General features: G+C 42.9%; 1 protein-coding gene across 2 annotated transcripts in view; it reads right to left on the reverse strand.

Moving 5' to 3' along the window:
• Positions 1–13,846, reverse strand: part of LOXHD1 (lipoxygenase homology PLAT domains 1) — a 175,738-nt gene that overhangs the window by 118,595 nt on the left and 43,297 nt on the right. For both annotated transcript variants that reach the window (XM_004422502.3, XM_087438825.1), the window contains exon 6: positions 7,708–7,856. In XM_004422502.3, the coding sequence (XP_004422559.2) occupies positions 7,708–7,856 (149 nt within the window). The remainder of the gene's footprint in view (positions 1–7,707; positions 7,857–13,846) is intronic.

Here is a 13,846-nt window from a genome sequence, read left to right on the forward strand (position 1 = left end):
TGCAGATCATTTTAAAAAATTGAATGCAGGAAACTTGGCAGGATGTGCCCTGTGAGACTAGAGTGTGAGAACAGGAAGCCTAGATTTGCAGATGGCAACAAGATCATCACCTTCCTCACCTGCTGAAGGCTGGGATTCTGACCTTCTTGGTGAGAAGCCAAGTCCACTCAAGGGGAACTGCCAGCCCCGAATCAGGCACACGGAATCCCAGGATTGGTAACCAGGCCAGAAAATTCAACCCTGGACAGTGAGGCTAGTGGAATTGGCCATTTAGGAAGCCTCCTTCAGGGACTCACACATCAGCTAGGTTCTTGAGGCTGAGATGAGTGTGTCTTCTAGATCTTACTAAGGAGTTGGGTGGCCCTCCCAAAATGTCCCAGAAAGACCCGGGTGAAAACTCACTCTAAGATAAGTGGAATCGTCAATAATAGAATGTGTCCTCTAGTCACAGTGTTGCACCAGCAGAAGCATCTGGTCACAGACAGGGTGAGTTGGAAAGGAAAAATACCTGTCCAGGTGTTCCTAAGACTAATGGAGAGAGGGGGCTCTGACTTTCAGTGAAAGACTCACTTCCTAAGATCAAAGTGTATACAGTGTGGAAACAGGGCACACGCTGGGCTACCTGAAGTCATTGCACCTTGTTCTAATCCAGTGTTCATAACGGAACCTTCTGAGCTGTCATCCTGAGGGACACCACCCACCTGGGGGGAGCCAGTGGCCTGAGCCAGTGACCAGAACCAGCTGTCCCACCAGGCTTCTTGCCCCAGATAAATCAGCATTCAGGCTCTGGTTTATAAATCACTCCCTTGCGAGTTTGGTTAATATGAATCACCGTTCAGAGCCTGCTGATTTGATTGAGTGTCTGTACTTTTAAAGCTGAGTGCCTGGAGATCACCGTGGCACTGCCCAGAGGGTGTTCTGCCACGGAAGTCCAGCCTCTCCCAATTCATCTATCTGCACATTTCTCTGTGGCTTTCATCTCCCGGGGTTGAGGGGAGACTGGGGAGTCAATGACAAGGGTCTGAGCCAGGCTTCAGCCTGCCTCCTAACCCCTCTTACTCTGACTCTCACAGAATAAGGAAAACAAAGTGAAGAAAGACAGGACTTCGTTTATCAGATAAGTGTCAAGTCTAGTAATAAACCTAGATAAACAGATGCACCAACTCTGTCTTTAAATGTTCACAGCCTAGTGTGCCAGCCATGGTTTCAAGAGCAAGAGAATCAACCTCACAGCTCATAGTGATGTCATCAATAAAGGGCCTTCCACTGACCTGGTATCTGATGGAAATTCCGGACTTGAGAAGTTTATCTAATCTGAAAAATGGAATGTGTACCATTAAATACCTCTATGGGACAAAACTATCTCGCACAGCTGAACCACAAAGGAAAGAGACAATATCTGAATGAATATTTGAATAACAACCAAGACTCTAAAAATTAGACTTTCCGAAATACCAAAAAACAAAGAAAGGCCGAGAGAGAAAATAAAAGCTTAAATACTGGTGAAGAAAGTATAAAAGTTCATGAACAGAAATTTTCCAGATGCATGCTGAAATATGTAAACAATTATTTTTGACATCCCTTGGTCCCAAGGTCTGCGAGATGAGGCTGAAGGAAGCCAGCTCCCTGAGAGTGGAACATTTTGGAACATGTCTAGTAGCAAATGGTGATGGGTGCAGTGGGAAGGAGAAGGGAAGTGGAGGCGCAAGTACTCCAGTATATAGAGACTGCATAGGGAGGAGGGGGCAGAGGTTTCTCCCAAAGGCATTCTGGCCTCTGCTAATATGGGTCCCGGCTGACCCAGGACCCTTGTTGCTTAAAGGGCCCTTCCAAGGGAGGAGTGAGCAGCTTCCCCACTTCAGTTCACAAGTTGCCCAGACACCTCTGGGTTTTCATGGAGTTCCTTTTAAGAATTCAAGACATCTCAGGAATGATTTCGCCTAACAAAATGAAATGGTGGTGTTCCCTCCAGACCACTGTTTCATAGATTCTATTGTTATGGCAGAAACAGTTGTAAAATAAGACTGGAGAGATGGAAGCACCCTTCACCACAAATGATAGAAGCACACACCTGGGTGTGTGTGTGTGTGTGAGAGAAAGAGAGAGAGAGAGAGAGAGAGAGAGAGACAGAGAGACAGCCAGCCAGACAGACAGACAGAAGCAATGATCCAATAAAAAACAAGAGCCGTCACTGCCCGGAGGAATATTCTCCACCTGTAGACAAGCCCACAGGCAGGGCTGGCCTTCCAGGAGACAAGAGGGAAACCAGGGGTCACGAGCCCCTGGGAAGTGAGATCGCAGACAGAGAAGGGGTCCTGTCCATGGTGGAGCCCACTATACTCTGCAGCAACAGAGACACAGCAGAGTCACAAGACAAGACCACCCATTGCAAAAACCCAAGAAGGATAAAGCGCCCCAAAGAAGAGGAAGAAAAAGATGAAGGTGCCAAGCAGGGGATCATCTCTTCCTTGTTCTTTCCAGATGATTCATAGATACACCCAAATTATCTGGGGCCTCCGGCCTTCATTTCCTCCCCCATAGGGTGGACATATCTGTGTGAACACGTGGAGTTGGTTTTGGAGTCCATAAGTTTTAGACAGATGTAGAGTGTCAACTATGATTCACAGCAGCTCTCCCTCCTCGATATTGGAATAACTTCCACCAATTTCACATAACCTGATTGGAGTAGAGGCCTGTTCTGTGCAGAAGAAACAAACCCCACACACCTAGGGCAAATGGGGAAATTGAAGGATCTCTTCCTTCCCATCCACATGCTGAGGTATCTGAGATACAAACAATTTGAGTGATCCACATCCACAGAATGTACCCTCTATGTACCAGCCCTGAGAGCAGGAAATGGTTGTAAAACATGTCTCCATTTTCAATCTTCCCTTTAAAAATGCAGATATGTTATCCACAAAGATGGCCCTTGACCCATAAGCAGCCATCGCCACATTCCAAGAACCACTATTGAATTGCAGTGACCTTTTGGAGTTCTAAGACCATGGGGCAAGGGACAGGTAAGTTTTGACACAGCAGAAAAATGGAGGAAGACTTCTGGAGCATACGAACCCATTTTGAAATACATCTTGGCATCGAGGAGTTAGTAGGAAAGACCTGGTCTCATGGAAGAGTGAGGGAATGATCTATGGGGGAAACTGAGGCCCAGCAAAGGAAAGTGGGGTCTTCTCCTCCTCCCTGTCACAAGGCTGCCCTTCCCCATGTGCTTCATGTCTCACTTGTCATACTGAAGTGCTATGTTACATAATATGTCACATACCATAAATATAAATAACCCTAAATGACAGCGTTTGAATGGTGACACCCATAATACTCTAGCTCCTGCCTCTACACTTCCTTCCTCTCCTCTGAGCCCCATATACCCACTCCCTCACTACCACCTCAAGCTACCTCATTCCATAAAGACCTTTGATGGCTTATCGTGATCAGGGCCTGCGATGGTCCTGCTCTCACCCATGTCCCTAACATTATTTCCTGCTCCTTGGTTCTCTGAGCCCTGTGTCCCGGCCCAGATCTAGTCAGTATCCCTGCTCCACCTTCCAGCTCCTCCTCATCCATCACTGTCTCTGCCCAAAGGAGTTCTCCTCCCTGCCCCTCTTGACAAAACCCTACCACCTTCTTGGCCCAGCTCCGATGGACCCTCCCTGAAGCCTCCTCTGATGCCCGGTCAGACCCAGTTCACCCCCACAACATTTGTTTATCCTTCACGCAAGACTCTTATCTCATCCTTCTTTGCATTAAAGTCATGGTAATTCTGTTTTCTGGTCTTCCAACTGGGAAATTTGGTCTGATCAACACTACTCTACTTGTGAGACCCCTAGGACAGAATGATTGTTCGCTGAAAGCTAGACTTTCCCTGAAATTTTGGAATGTAAGGTTGCAGTACGTGTAACTATTTAGGGATTTGTCTTATCTGTTTTAGAAGCAGAACCATGTTTATCATAATAGCTACAGTTGGTAGGACGGGGCCTAGGATATAACAGTCACTCAGTAGACGCTCGTTAAATATTGAGTATTAATTGGTGACATGAGGACACATTGGGTTTCTTGAGGTTCCTGAAATCAACTCCTTGAGCCTCTTCTCCTCTTTCTTCCAGAGCCAGTGATGCAGGTTGATCTTATACTCCCTACAACATGCAGCAGGTAATATACCTGATTGTGGACTTTCTAATGCATTCCATGGTAGAGAGAATCCAGACTGGGAGTCCAGAGGACCTGGGGTAGGTCCCAGTCCTGCCATTGAAGAGCTGTGGGATTTTAGGCAAGCCTCGTTACTGAAGCAGATGGACCAAGGACGAAGCCCACTGGCAGCATCACGTTCTACCTTGTGACTGCTGCTCTTTTGCAGCGGTTGTTGAACTGAACTGACCACCGGAGTCGATCACAATCATTGGACTAACGAGACATGGGGACCCAAGCCATGTGCAAAGCCTGGAGGGGAGGATGCCAGCCCCTGGGTGAGGGCGAATAGCAGGGGAAGGGGTGTGTCGGTCACCCTGAGGCCCATCAGCCTGGGCTGAGAAACACACATGGGCAGTCAACTAGGCAGAAGAGGAGGGAGAAGACCTGTGAAGGGGCTAATTATATTGGCTTTTAGATTTATCCCGGCAGCCTTACGCATAAATACCAAAGGAGTGGTTGTCACGTGAAGGCTAAGGCAGCCCAGCCTGGCACCTTCGACAAGAGCACTTACTGTGCAAGTGTCAAATCTGGAAACACAGTCAAGTTAACAGCCCCTTCAATTGGTGTCTCTGGGGAGCTAAGGGCAAGCAGATCAATCAGAGTGAATGGAAGAGGGGCAGATGAAGGCCAACACGGGGGAGGCAGGAGGTTAGTGCAGGCTACCCATGGGACAGTCAGAAAATGCAAGAGGCGACCCCGGGTTTCTCCCATTTCTCCCGGCCACTGGTTTTCAGCTTGCACCCACCCTGCCTGGTGCCTAAAACCCTCCTTCCTCCTGTCTCATCACAATTCTTCCCTCAGGAAAATATCTAGTATACCCAGGCACGCTGACCTGTAAAATGCTTGAATTATCTTTATGTCTTATCCCCAAGGAGTGTTTTGGTTTGGCTTAAGTTAAAGGAATAGGCTGTTAGGAGTTTTTCAGAAGCCAGTGAACCTTTGACAGGGATAGCCACCTTGGTGTCGGTGGGGGGACAGGTGGTGACCTGCCTATCGGGCACTGAACTCCCCCCTATATGTAACACAGGCCCCAAAGAGAGTAACTAATCTCGCGTTGAAAGTAGCCGGCTTGGCCTTTTGGTTTAAAATAGTGTCTAACAAGCAAACAATAAGAAGCAGAGAAAAAGAAAGGAAGGAAGAAGTTAGAAAAGGAGGGAGGGAGGGAGTGCAGGGGAGGAGCAGGGAGAGGGAAGGGGAGATGAATGAACAAACACAGGCCGTACTCCTAGACATTGTCTGGCAAGACTTTTGAATTATAAAGGAAAAAGTCCTGCAAGCATCCTGGTTGAAAAAAAAAACATCAGGTGGTCCAGAAAGAAACAGAAGTCTGCTTGGCCTCAATATCAAGTTTCAGAAGGCAGTGGAAAAAGATTTACAAGGTTTCAAAGGAAAAAAATGTTCTCACCAATAGATTTCACACCCTACCAAGCTGCCCTTTCCTTTGAGCAGGAAGATGACAGAAGGGCCTGTTCTGACGTGCCAACCTGCCTCCTTCGTGAAGCTTCCGAGAACACAGCGGTGAGTGGGCCATGTAATCAAGAAGGAACCTGACCTCACGAGGAGCAGCTGCAGTCACCGTGTCAAGGCCACACCCAGCTCCTTCCACTAAACCTTGTGTTTTCACTGAGACTGTCTTCCTTCCCAGGATGAAGGAACCGGGCTTTGAGGTACCTGCTCCGTGACCCACCCTGGCTGGGGTCTTAAAACACACCTGCCTCCTGCCCCTCCTGTGCCCTGAAGACACACCTCTGCCTGTGCACTGGCTGTTGGGGCTCTGGGCTCCTGCCCCACTTCTTCTCCAATCCAAGCAGTAGTTTCACTTAGCCTCCTGGAACCCTGTTCAGCACCAGGCTGGCTGCTCTTAGAGTCAGGCAAGCCCCTCCTTTCCAAAGGAATCTTGGCCATTCTTTGCTTCATTGATACAGTGCCCCATCCTATGCCAAGAGCTGGAGAAGTGCACTCAAGGATCTTTCAGGCTGGTTATGGAGAGAAGCATGGCAGAGACTCTAGGATGCTCGCTCAACACTCTTTCCCAACCACCTTCTTCTTAGCCTACTTCTACTATAAAGACTGGAAAGCTAGCCCCTTGATGTCCCAGTTTCCATTGCAGCTAGGGTGGCCACGTAACACATTTCTGGCCAATGACATACAGGCAGAAGTTCAGGAGGGCTTTGTTTCTCTCAAAATAAGACAAGGCCTGGCAGAAAAAAGTCTTTTTCCCCTTTGGTCTTCTCTTCTCTTCCTGCCTGGAACACAGATAAGATGCCTAGAGGTTCTGCAGCCATCATGTGATCATGAGGCAACAAGTTGAAGGATGAAAGCCACAGTGCTGAGGATGGTGACACAGAGAGAGAGCAGGTATCTCGAAAAGCAGCTGCACCACCCCTGAGCTGACCATGTCTAGATTTCATGTGAGATGAGAAAAATAAGCTCCTAATCGTTTAAAATTGCACTTCAATTTTCTGATACTTGCAGCCAAATATGTTCCTAACTGATAAAAGAAGGTAAGTGAAGTTAAGCAATAACAAAACCTCAACTATCAGACAGCTTCATTCCCCACAGCCAAATTGTTATAAATATGAGGGTTTTCTGTTTTAAACAATAAGATCTTTTCAAAATAGTTTTCAAAAATATATTACACATTAACCTTTTCCTCTCATTCTGTGATGAGCTAGAACATACTGATAGCCTCACAACTAAGGGACATACACGCAACAGGCTGGTAGCCCGTTTTCTAAGTAACCTCAGAATTCTGGGAATTTTTAATGTTCTTTTGGCTTTTTATATCTTCTCTGACTCACCATTATAGTTCTCAATAACTCTACCTATAACAATGCCTCTTTCCCCTTCTAATTTTCTGCTATAGGTTTAAATTACAGGTGGCAAGTTTGCTAGAAGGAATTGTAAGTAAGCACGGGAATCTGAGGGCAAAATCAGGGCAGGGCAAGGTAGAGCCAAGAGCATGAGCTTTCCTCATGAACTTTGAACCAGCTATGTTTTAGCTTCTCACAAGCCTTTTTGCTTTCTTCTTTATTCTTATCTTTGTCCTGGGTAGGTGAAAGTACAAGGGACCCAAGAGCCAGAAATTTGAGGTACAAAGCAACAGCCTAAGATAAGCCACAAAAAAGCTTATGATTAGGGTCAAATAAATTCTAGAAGCAGGCAGGGTGATCAACATTTATGGGAGAGACAGGTTCTGGTGGGTTTCCCAGAGTCAGGGAAAGCTTTACAGTTTTTTTTCCCCCCCAGGGTATTGTGGAGCCTTGAAGGATGGTCAGGCCCTGGCTAGGTTCAGATGAGAGATCTGGGCTTTCCAGGAAGGCGATAACATGGGCAAAGTCTTGGAGGCTATGAGTCAGGCTGCGTGGTTGGCCAGCAGGCTTAGGTAGAAGAGTGGAGGCAGGCAGACCTAGAGAGGGAAGTTGGGGCTGAAATATAACCCTTCAAAGAGCCAGAATTCCCCCTCCCAGACCACAGGGACCACAGACAGGCAGCTGAACCCACCTTGGACAGGAACCAACCTGGAGACCCCCCCTTGTTGTTGTGGCCAACATTGATCTTCATCAGCTGCCCCAGATCAGGGGCATCCAGTGTGAACTTGTCTTCAGCTCCCTTTTCAAAGTTATCCTTTTCATTCTCCAGCCTACGCTCCCCTGTGTGCACAGACACACAAGAAAATTACAAAGGAGACCAGAGGAGGAGAGAGGACTGACTCCAAACCATAATGATCTACCCACTGACGGATGGTGCACTCACTGAAGGATGGTCCACCCACTGACAGATGGTCCACTACTGAAGGATGGTCCACCCACTAAAGGATGGTCCACCCACTGAAGGATGGTCCGCTCACTGAAGGATGGTCCACCCACTACAGGATGGTCCACTCACTGAAGGATGGTCCACCCACTAAAGGATGGTCCACTCACTGAAGGATGGTCCACCCACTGAAGGATGATTCACTACCGAAGGATGGTCCACCCACTGAAGGATGGTCCACTCATTGAAGGATGGTCCACCCGCTGAAGGATGGTCTCAAAACTCAACAAGTTGGGGAGGTTGGGTGTGGAGGGTGAGGACAGGTGGTATGTGAGCACTCTCTGTATTTCCACTCAATTTTGCTGTGAACCTAAAAATGCTCTTAAAAATAAAGTTTATTAATTAAAAAAAAGTCAACAAGGATAGCTTTATCCTGAGATCTGTGGGCTCCTTAAATCCCTCCAGGCTTCAGTCAAGCAGAGGCTTGCCTTGTGTGCAGCTTGTGCCCAGGACCTGAGCTTCTGATTTCTGCCTTAGCCCGAAGTCCCCATCCCTAGACCTGAGGCCTTGTCTTGCTTTACCAGTTACTTGAACTAGGAGTACAACCATGGTAGTTGGCATAGGGGCTGTGGCTGGGACCCAGACGTCAGCCAAGAGACCTCCTTAAGCCTGACTCCTTTTCTGCAAAACAGCGATGATAACTATCATCAGACACTCCTTGTTGTTTAACATAGTTTTTTTTTTTTATCTCACTTATTCCTCGCCACAATCCAAGGGAGGTATTATTAACTCTGTCTTGCAGATGGAAAAAACTGAGACTTAGAGAAGCTAGAGAATTTGCCAGAAGTCACCCAGGTAATAAGCACATAGCTGGGACTCATTCTAATCTGTTCTTTCTACTTTGCAATTTTCCCTTATCATGTTCCAAGTCTACAGGTCATATCAACCCTTACAGCCCCACCTAAGCATCAACTTTTTGCTTACGCCATTCTGTTTTCTTTTTTTCTAAAATTTGATTCTTAAAATTTTTCTAAATTTTAAATTGCCACAATTCAAACATATAGAAAATAACATAAGATATCCGTGTACCCACCACCTAGATTTAAGAGGTATAACAGATGTTAACATTTTATCTAATTTGATTAGAAATTTCTCTTTTTTTAAAGGAAATAAAACATGACAGACAAGTCTAAAGTATCACTGTCCGTCCCTTCCCTCCCATCCCCTCCTGTAATCACACCAAACCTCAATTGGTGTGAATCCTTTCTGTGAATTTTTGTTTGCACATGTATGTATCCATAAAAAAAAAATACTATTTTTGCATGTTTTAGAATTAAACATAAATAATATCATAGTGTACATCTCTCTGTCTCAAGTTCCTCGTCTGTACAGTGCGGATGATAATGGCACCATTTCATGGGCTCTACTGTGAGGATTAACTGAGTTAATACACAGGAAGCCCTCAGGGCAGCGCTGGAGTGTGGTTAAGTGCTGTTAGTGATTGGGGTTATTGCTATTGCTCCTGTGATCATCCTGTATCATCATCATCACACACCCTTGGGCAACTTACTTTTTTTAAGTTAATGTTACACTTTTGGGATTACTCTGTTGATGCTAGGACCTTTAGTTCATTGTCCAACTGCTGTATAAGAGTCATTGAATGAAGAAAGCACTATTATGTATGCATTCTTCTACTGATGGACTTTAGGTCTTTCTAGTTTTTTGATATTGTAAATGCACTGAAATGGACTCTTTTGTACCTACCTTCTGCTGCACATTTGTAAGAACTGCTCTGAATAGACACCTACAGAGTTGCTGGGTCCTGGGATGGGCTCATCTTTGATGTATGAGGTATTGCAAACTTGCCCTCCAAAATGGGTGTACTACATTAATTACCATCAGCAGTGTGTGAGGGCTCCCATTCCCCACAATCGTTATTAACATACATATTTTAAAATTTTGTTTCAGTGCGTATACAATGGTATTTCATTGTGGTTTTAATTCGCATTCCCTTGATTATTTGGAGCGATTGAACATATATATATATAGTTCATATATATTTTTTGAGAGATTGGTTCATATAAATATATTGGCCATTTATACCTTGCTCTTCTGTAATTTTTCTGTTCATATATTTTATTTTTCTGTTTTCTTTCCTTTGTCTATGATATCTTTTATCATAAAGACATTTTTCTTGTTTTAATGGACTTTATCGATACCTGCCTTTGTTTTTTGTGCTTTTAGTGAATTGATCAAGAAACTCCATTCTAAATTGAGATTAAAAAAGATACTCTCTTAAAGTTTCTTCTAAAAATTTCATAGTTTTTCTCTTTCACATTTAAGTCTTTAGTCCATATGGAAATTATTTTTGTGTACGGTGAAATGTAAAAAGGTCTAATTTTATCTTTTCTCATAAGGTTAGTCAGTTGTTTAAACACCAGTAATTGAATATTTCATCCTTTTCCCTCTGATTTATGCCATATCTCTGTGTGTTTCTAGACTCTTTATTCTGTTCCACTGGTTTATTTGTTTATCCTTCTATCCAGAGCACACTGTTTTAGTTTCTAGAGATCTGCAATGTCTTAATATCTGGCAGGATAAATATCCCCATATTATTAATATTGTCAATATTATTTTCATTATTCAAAATTATTTTGGCAATTCTTAGCCCTTTGGGACGTGAATTTTAATAGCAGCTTAAGCTGTGGGATATTGCCTCTTGGGAATTTGACTGCAATTGCATTGCATTTATAGGATAACCTGGGAAATTGGAACATCTTAATGAATCTGAGTCTTTTCTCACCTATGAGCGTAATATATTTCTCTATTCATTTAGGTATTCTTGTATATCCTTAAATAAAATTTTATATTTTTTTCTAGAAAGCTCTTTTGTTAGTTTTTCATAGGCACTTTATAATTGCTATTGTAAGTCATATATTTTTAAAATAAATGTTTACTTGCTATTTTTATTGATATTTGTATATTAATCTTGTATCCAGCACCTTTATTAAACTTTCTCTCTCATTGGATTTAATGATTTGTAAATTCTCCTAGATTTTATAGATGATCATAATTTTTTATGAAAATTAAAGTTTGTTTCTAAATGGAAGGAGAGGTTGGAGTTTCTTCTAATTTTATTGACATTAGATCAAAGAATGTTGGGGGGCCGGCCCGGTGGCATAGTGGTTAAGTTCGCACACTCCGCTTCAGCAGCTCAGGGCAGGTTCGAATCCTGGCACGGACTGACACACCGCTCATCAAGCCATGCTGTGGCAGCATCCCACACACAAAACAGAGGAAGATGAGAACAGATGTTAGCTCAGGACTAATCTTCCTCAGCAAAAAGAGAAAGATTGGCAACAGATGTTAGCCCAGGGCTAATCCTCCTTACCAAAAAAAAAAAAAAAAAATCAAAGAATGTTGTCTATATGTTAATGATTTATTTAAGTTTGTCAAGATTTGCTTTGTGATTTAGTATGTGGTTATTGTGGTTTCAAAAAGAATGTGTCTTCTTTATCAGATGGATGCAGAAATCTACATCCATTAGATCAAGCTTATTAACTGTGTAGTTAAAATCTTTGGCACTCATACTAAATTTTTATCAGTTTGACATCAATTATTGAGAGTGCTGTATTAAAATCTTCCACTATGATTATGCACTTGTCAAGTTTCTCCAAGAATTTTGTTAATTTTTGCTTCACATATTTTGAGAATATGTTGTTAAATTTATACAAGTCCAGGACTATTGTATCTTCCAAGTTAATTACCCCTTTTGTCATTGTCTAATATATTTATTTCTAATGAAGTGTTTTGCCTTAAATTTTAATTTGATAGATATTAATATAACTACATCAGCTTCTTTCATGTTGTTAACATGTTCCTGGTATACTTTATTCCATCTTATTTAATCTAAGCCCTTCTGTATCATATATTTAAGCTGAATTTTATTTCTTTTCATTTATTATGAGACTATCTATCCTTTAACTGATGAGTTTCATTTGTTTCTATTTAGTATGTTATTTTTACATTTATCTTACTTTGGCTATTAGCCATGCTTTTTCTTTGCTTCTCTTTCCTCATTTCCTGCCTTCTGTTGCATCGATTGAGTCTTTATTCCCTTTTATGCCCTCTACTGGTTTAGAAGTTACACATTTCTACTTTTTGGTGGTGAATTTTACAATTTTAATATGCATATTTGACATTACTTTTAAAATCTTTCTCTTTGCCTTTGGTTTCACCACAATGTATCTAAATGTGGATCTATTTTTGTTTATCCTATTCAATGACTCGTTCTGTTACTTTAATTGGAAGATTCATGTTTCAGCCATTATCTCTTCAAACAATTCCACTCACCTATTCCACATGTTCTCTGGTTCTGGAACTCCCGTTCAACATCTATCAGAACTTATTCTCTCCTCCATGTCTCATGACCTCTCATTTATGTTTTCCGACACTTTATATCTCTGCCACATCTGCATATTTTGTTCCTATTTACCTTGCAGTTCACTAATTTTCTATTCAACAGTTTCTAAGTGTGTTGTTTAACCCATCCATTAGGTGTTTATATTTAATAACTATATTTTTATTTGCTATATTTCTGTTTACTATATTTTTCATGGTGCCTTGCCATTTTATTCAATTGTTTCTTTCCTGTCTATAGTCAGTTTAAACATACTTAAGTTACAGCCTTTCTCAAGATAACTCTTTTATCTGAAATCTGGAGGATTTAATCTCATTGTTTGTTGTGTCTATTGGTGGTTAGTCATGGTGGATTGTGTCCTTGAGTGTTCTGTAGTTTTTGAAAGTGAACTCATCTCCGGTACTTTATCTGTGGGAATCTCATGCAGTCTTGCTAATGCATCTGCCAAGCACCCAAGGGTATCACTGGCATGGGAACCAATTTCCTATACCTGAGAGAGAGGGGTTCCCAAATCACACTTGTAGTGTAAAATCAGACCTCAAGCCCACATGTGTGCAAGCCTGAGGTATCAATTTCTCAGCAATTGTCTTTTTAATCAGAGCTCTTGCAGAAATAAGTTTAGTGTACTGATGAGCCAATTTTTTCCTAGTCTCTTTTTTCACTTAAGATGTTCCTGTGAACCTTCAGGGCTCCTGGCTTTATGTGTGGTTCTAATCTTGCTTATCTTGCCTCACGCAGGGCCAAGATCTCATTTTCTGACCCCAAATGGGTATGAGAAGTCATCCTGTAGATGGTTGAACATGAAAGCTCCATCCTTCCAAGAGCTACAGTGTCAACTCATAGCTAATATCTTGGTTTTGAGTTCCCTCTTCATTTCTGGCACCTGGATATTACTTTATTTTTCTTATAAGCTCAGCAATGCATTTTTAATTATTTAATGTATTGTGTCCAAAATTCACATGTCTCTGTGCTTTTATGACTTCTATGTTGTGCCATTAAATTGGCAGAAGCAGGAGAGAACCACCTCTCTCAGTTCTGCTGGCCTGAACTTCCTCCCAATACCTGCAGCTGTCTATGCCCTCAGTTCCTGCTCCACCTACGAGGCCAAGTCTAACTCTACCCCCTGAGCCCATTCTGGTCTGCCCCAAACCACTGCATTGAATCAGGCTATGCCCAGCCACATCCCAAAATATAATTCAAGATGGGCGTGGAGCTTAGGGAGATAAAGAGAGTAAGTGAGAATGAGTTCCCTGGAGATGTGGAGCTTGAGTCTGTTCTAGGATGCAGGACAATTTTAAATCAACCCCAAAACCAAGCACACCTTATTCTGAAAACACATCAGATACATAAAATTTGCAAGATGGGCACCTTGCTGCCCAGGGAAGGCTATGACAAACCACATCACAAGAAGAACAGAGATGCTGAACAGAGGAACCTAGACGAGACTGGAATTGCCTTCCTCTGCCA

The sequence above is a fragment of the Ceratotherium simum genome, chromosome 14 (genome assembly GCF_057802395.1).
Source record: "Ceratotherium simum simum isolate JZ-2026a chromosome 14, ASM5780239v1, whole genome shotgun sequence".
NCBI classification, from domain to species: domain Eukaryota; kingdom Metazoa; phylum Chordata; class Mammalia; order Perissodactyla; family Rhinocerotidae; genus Ceratotherium; species Ceratotherium simum.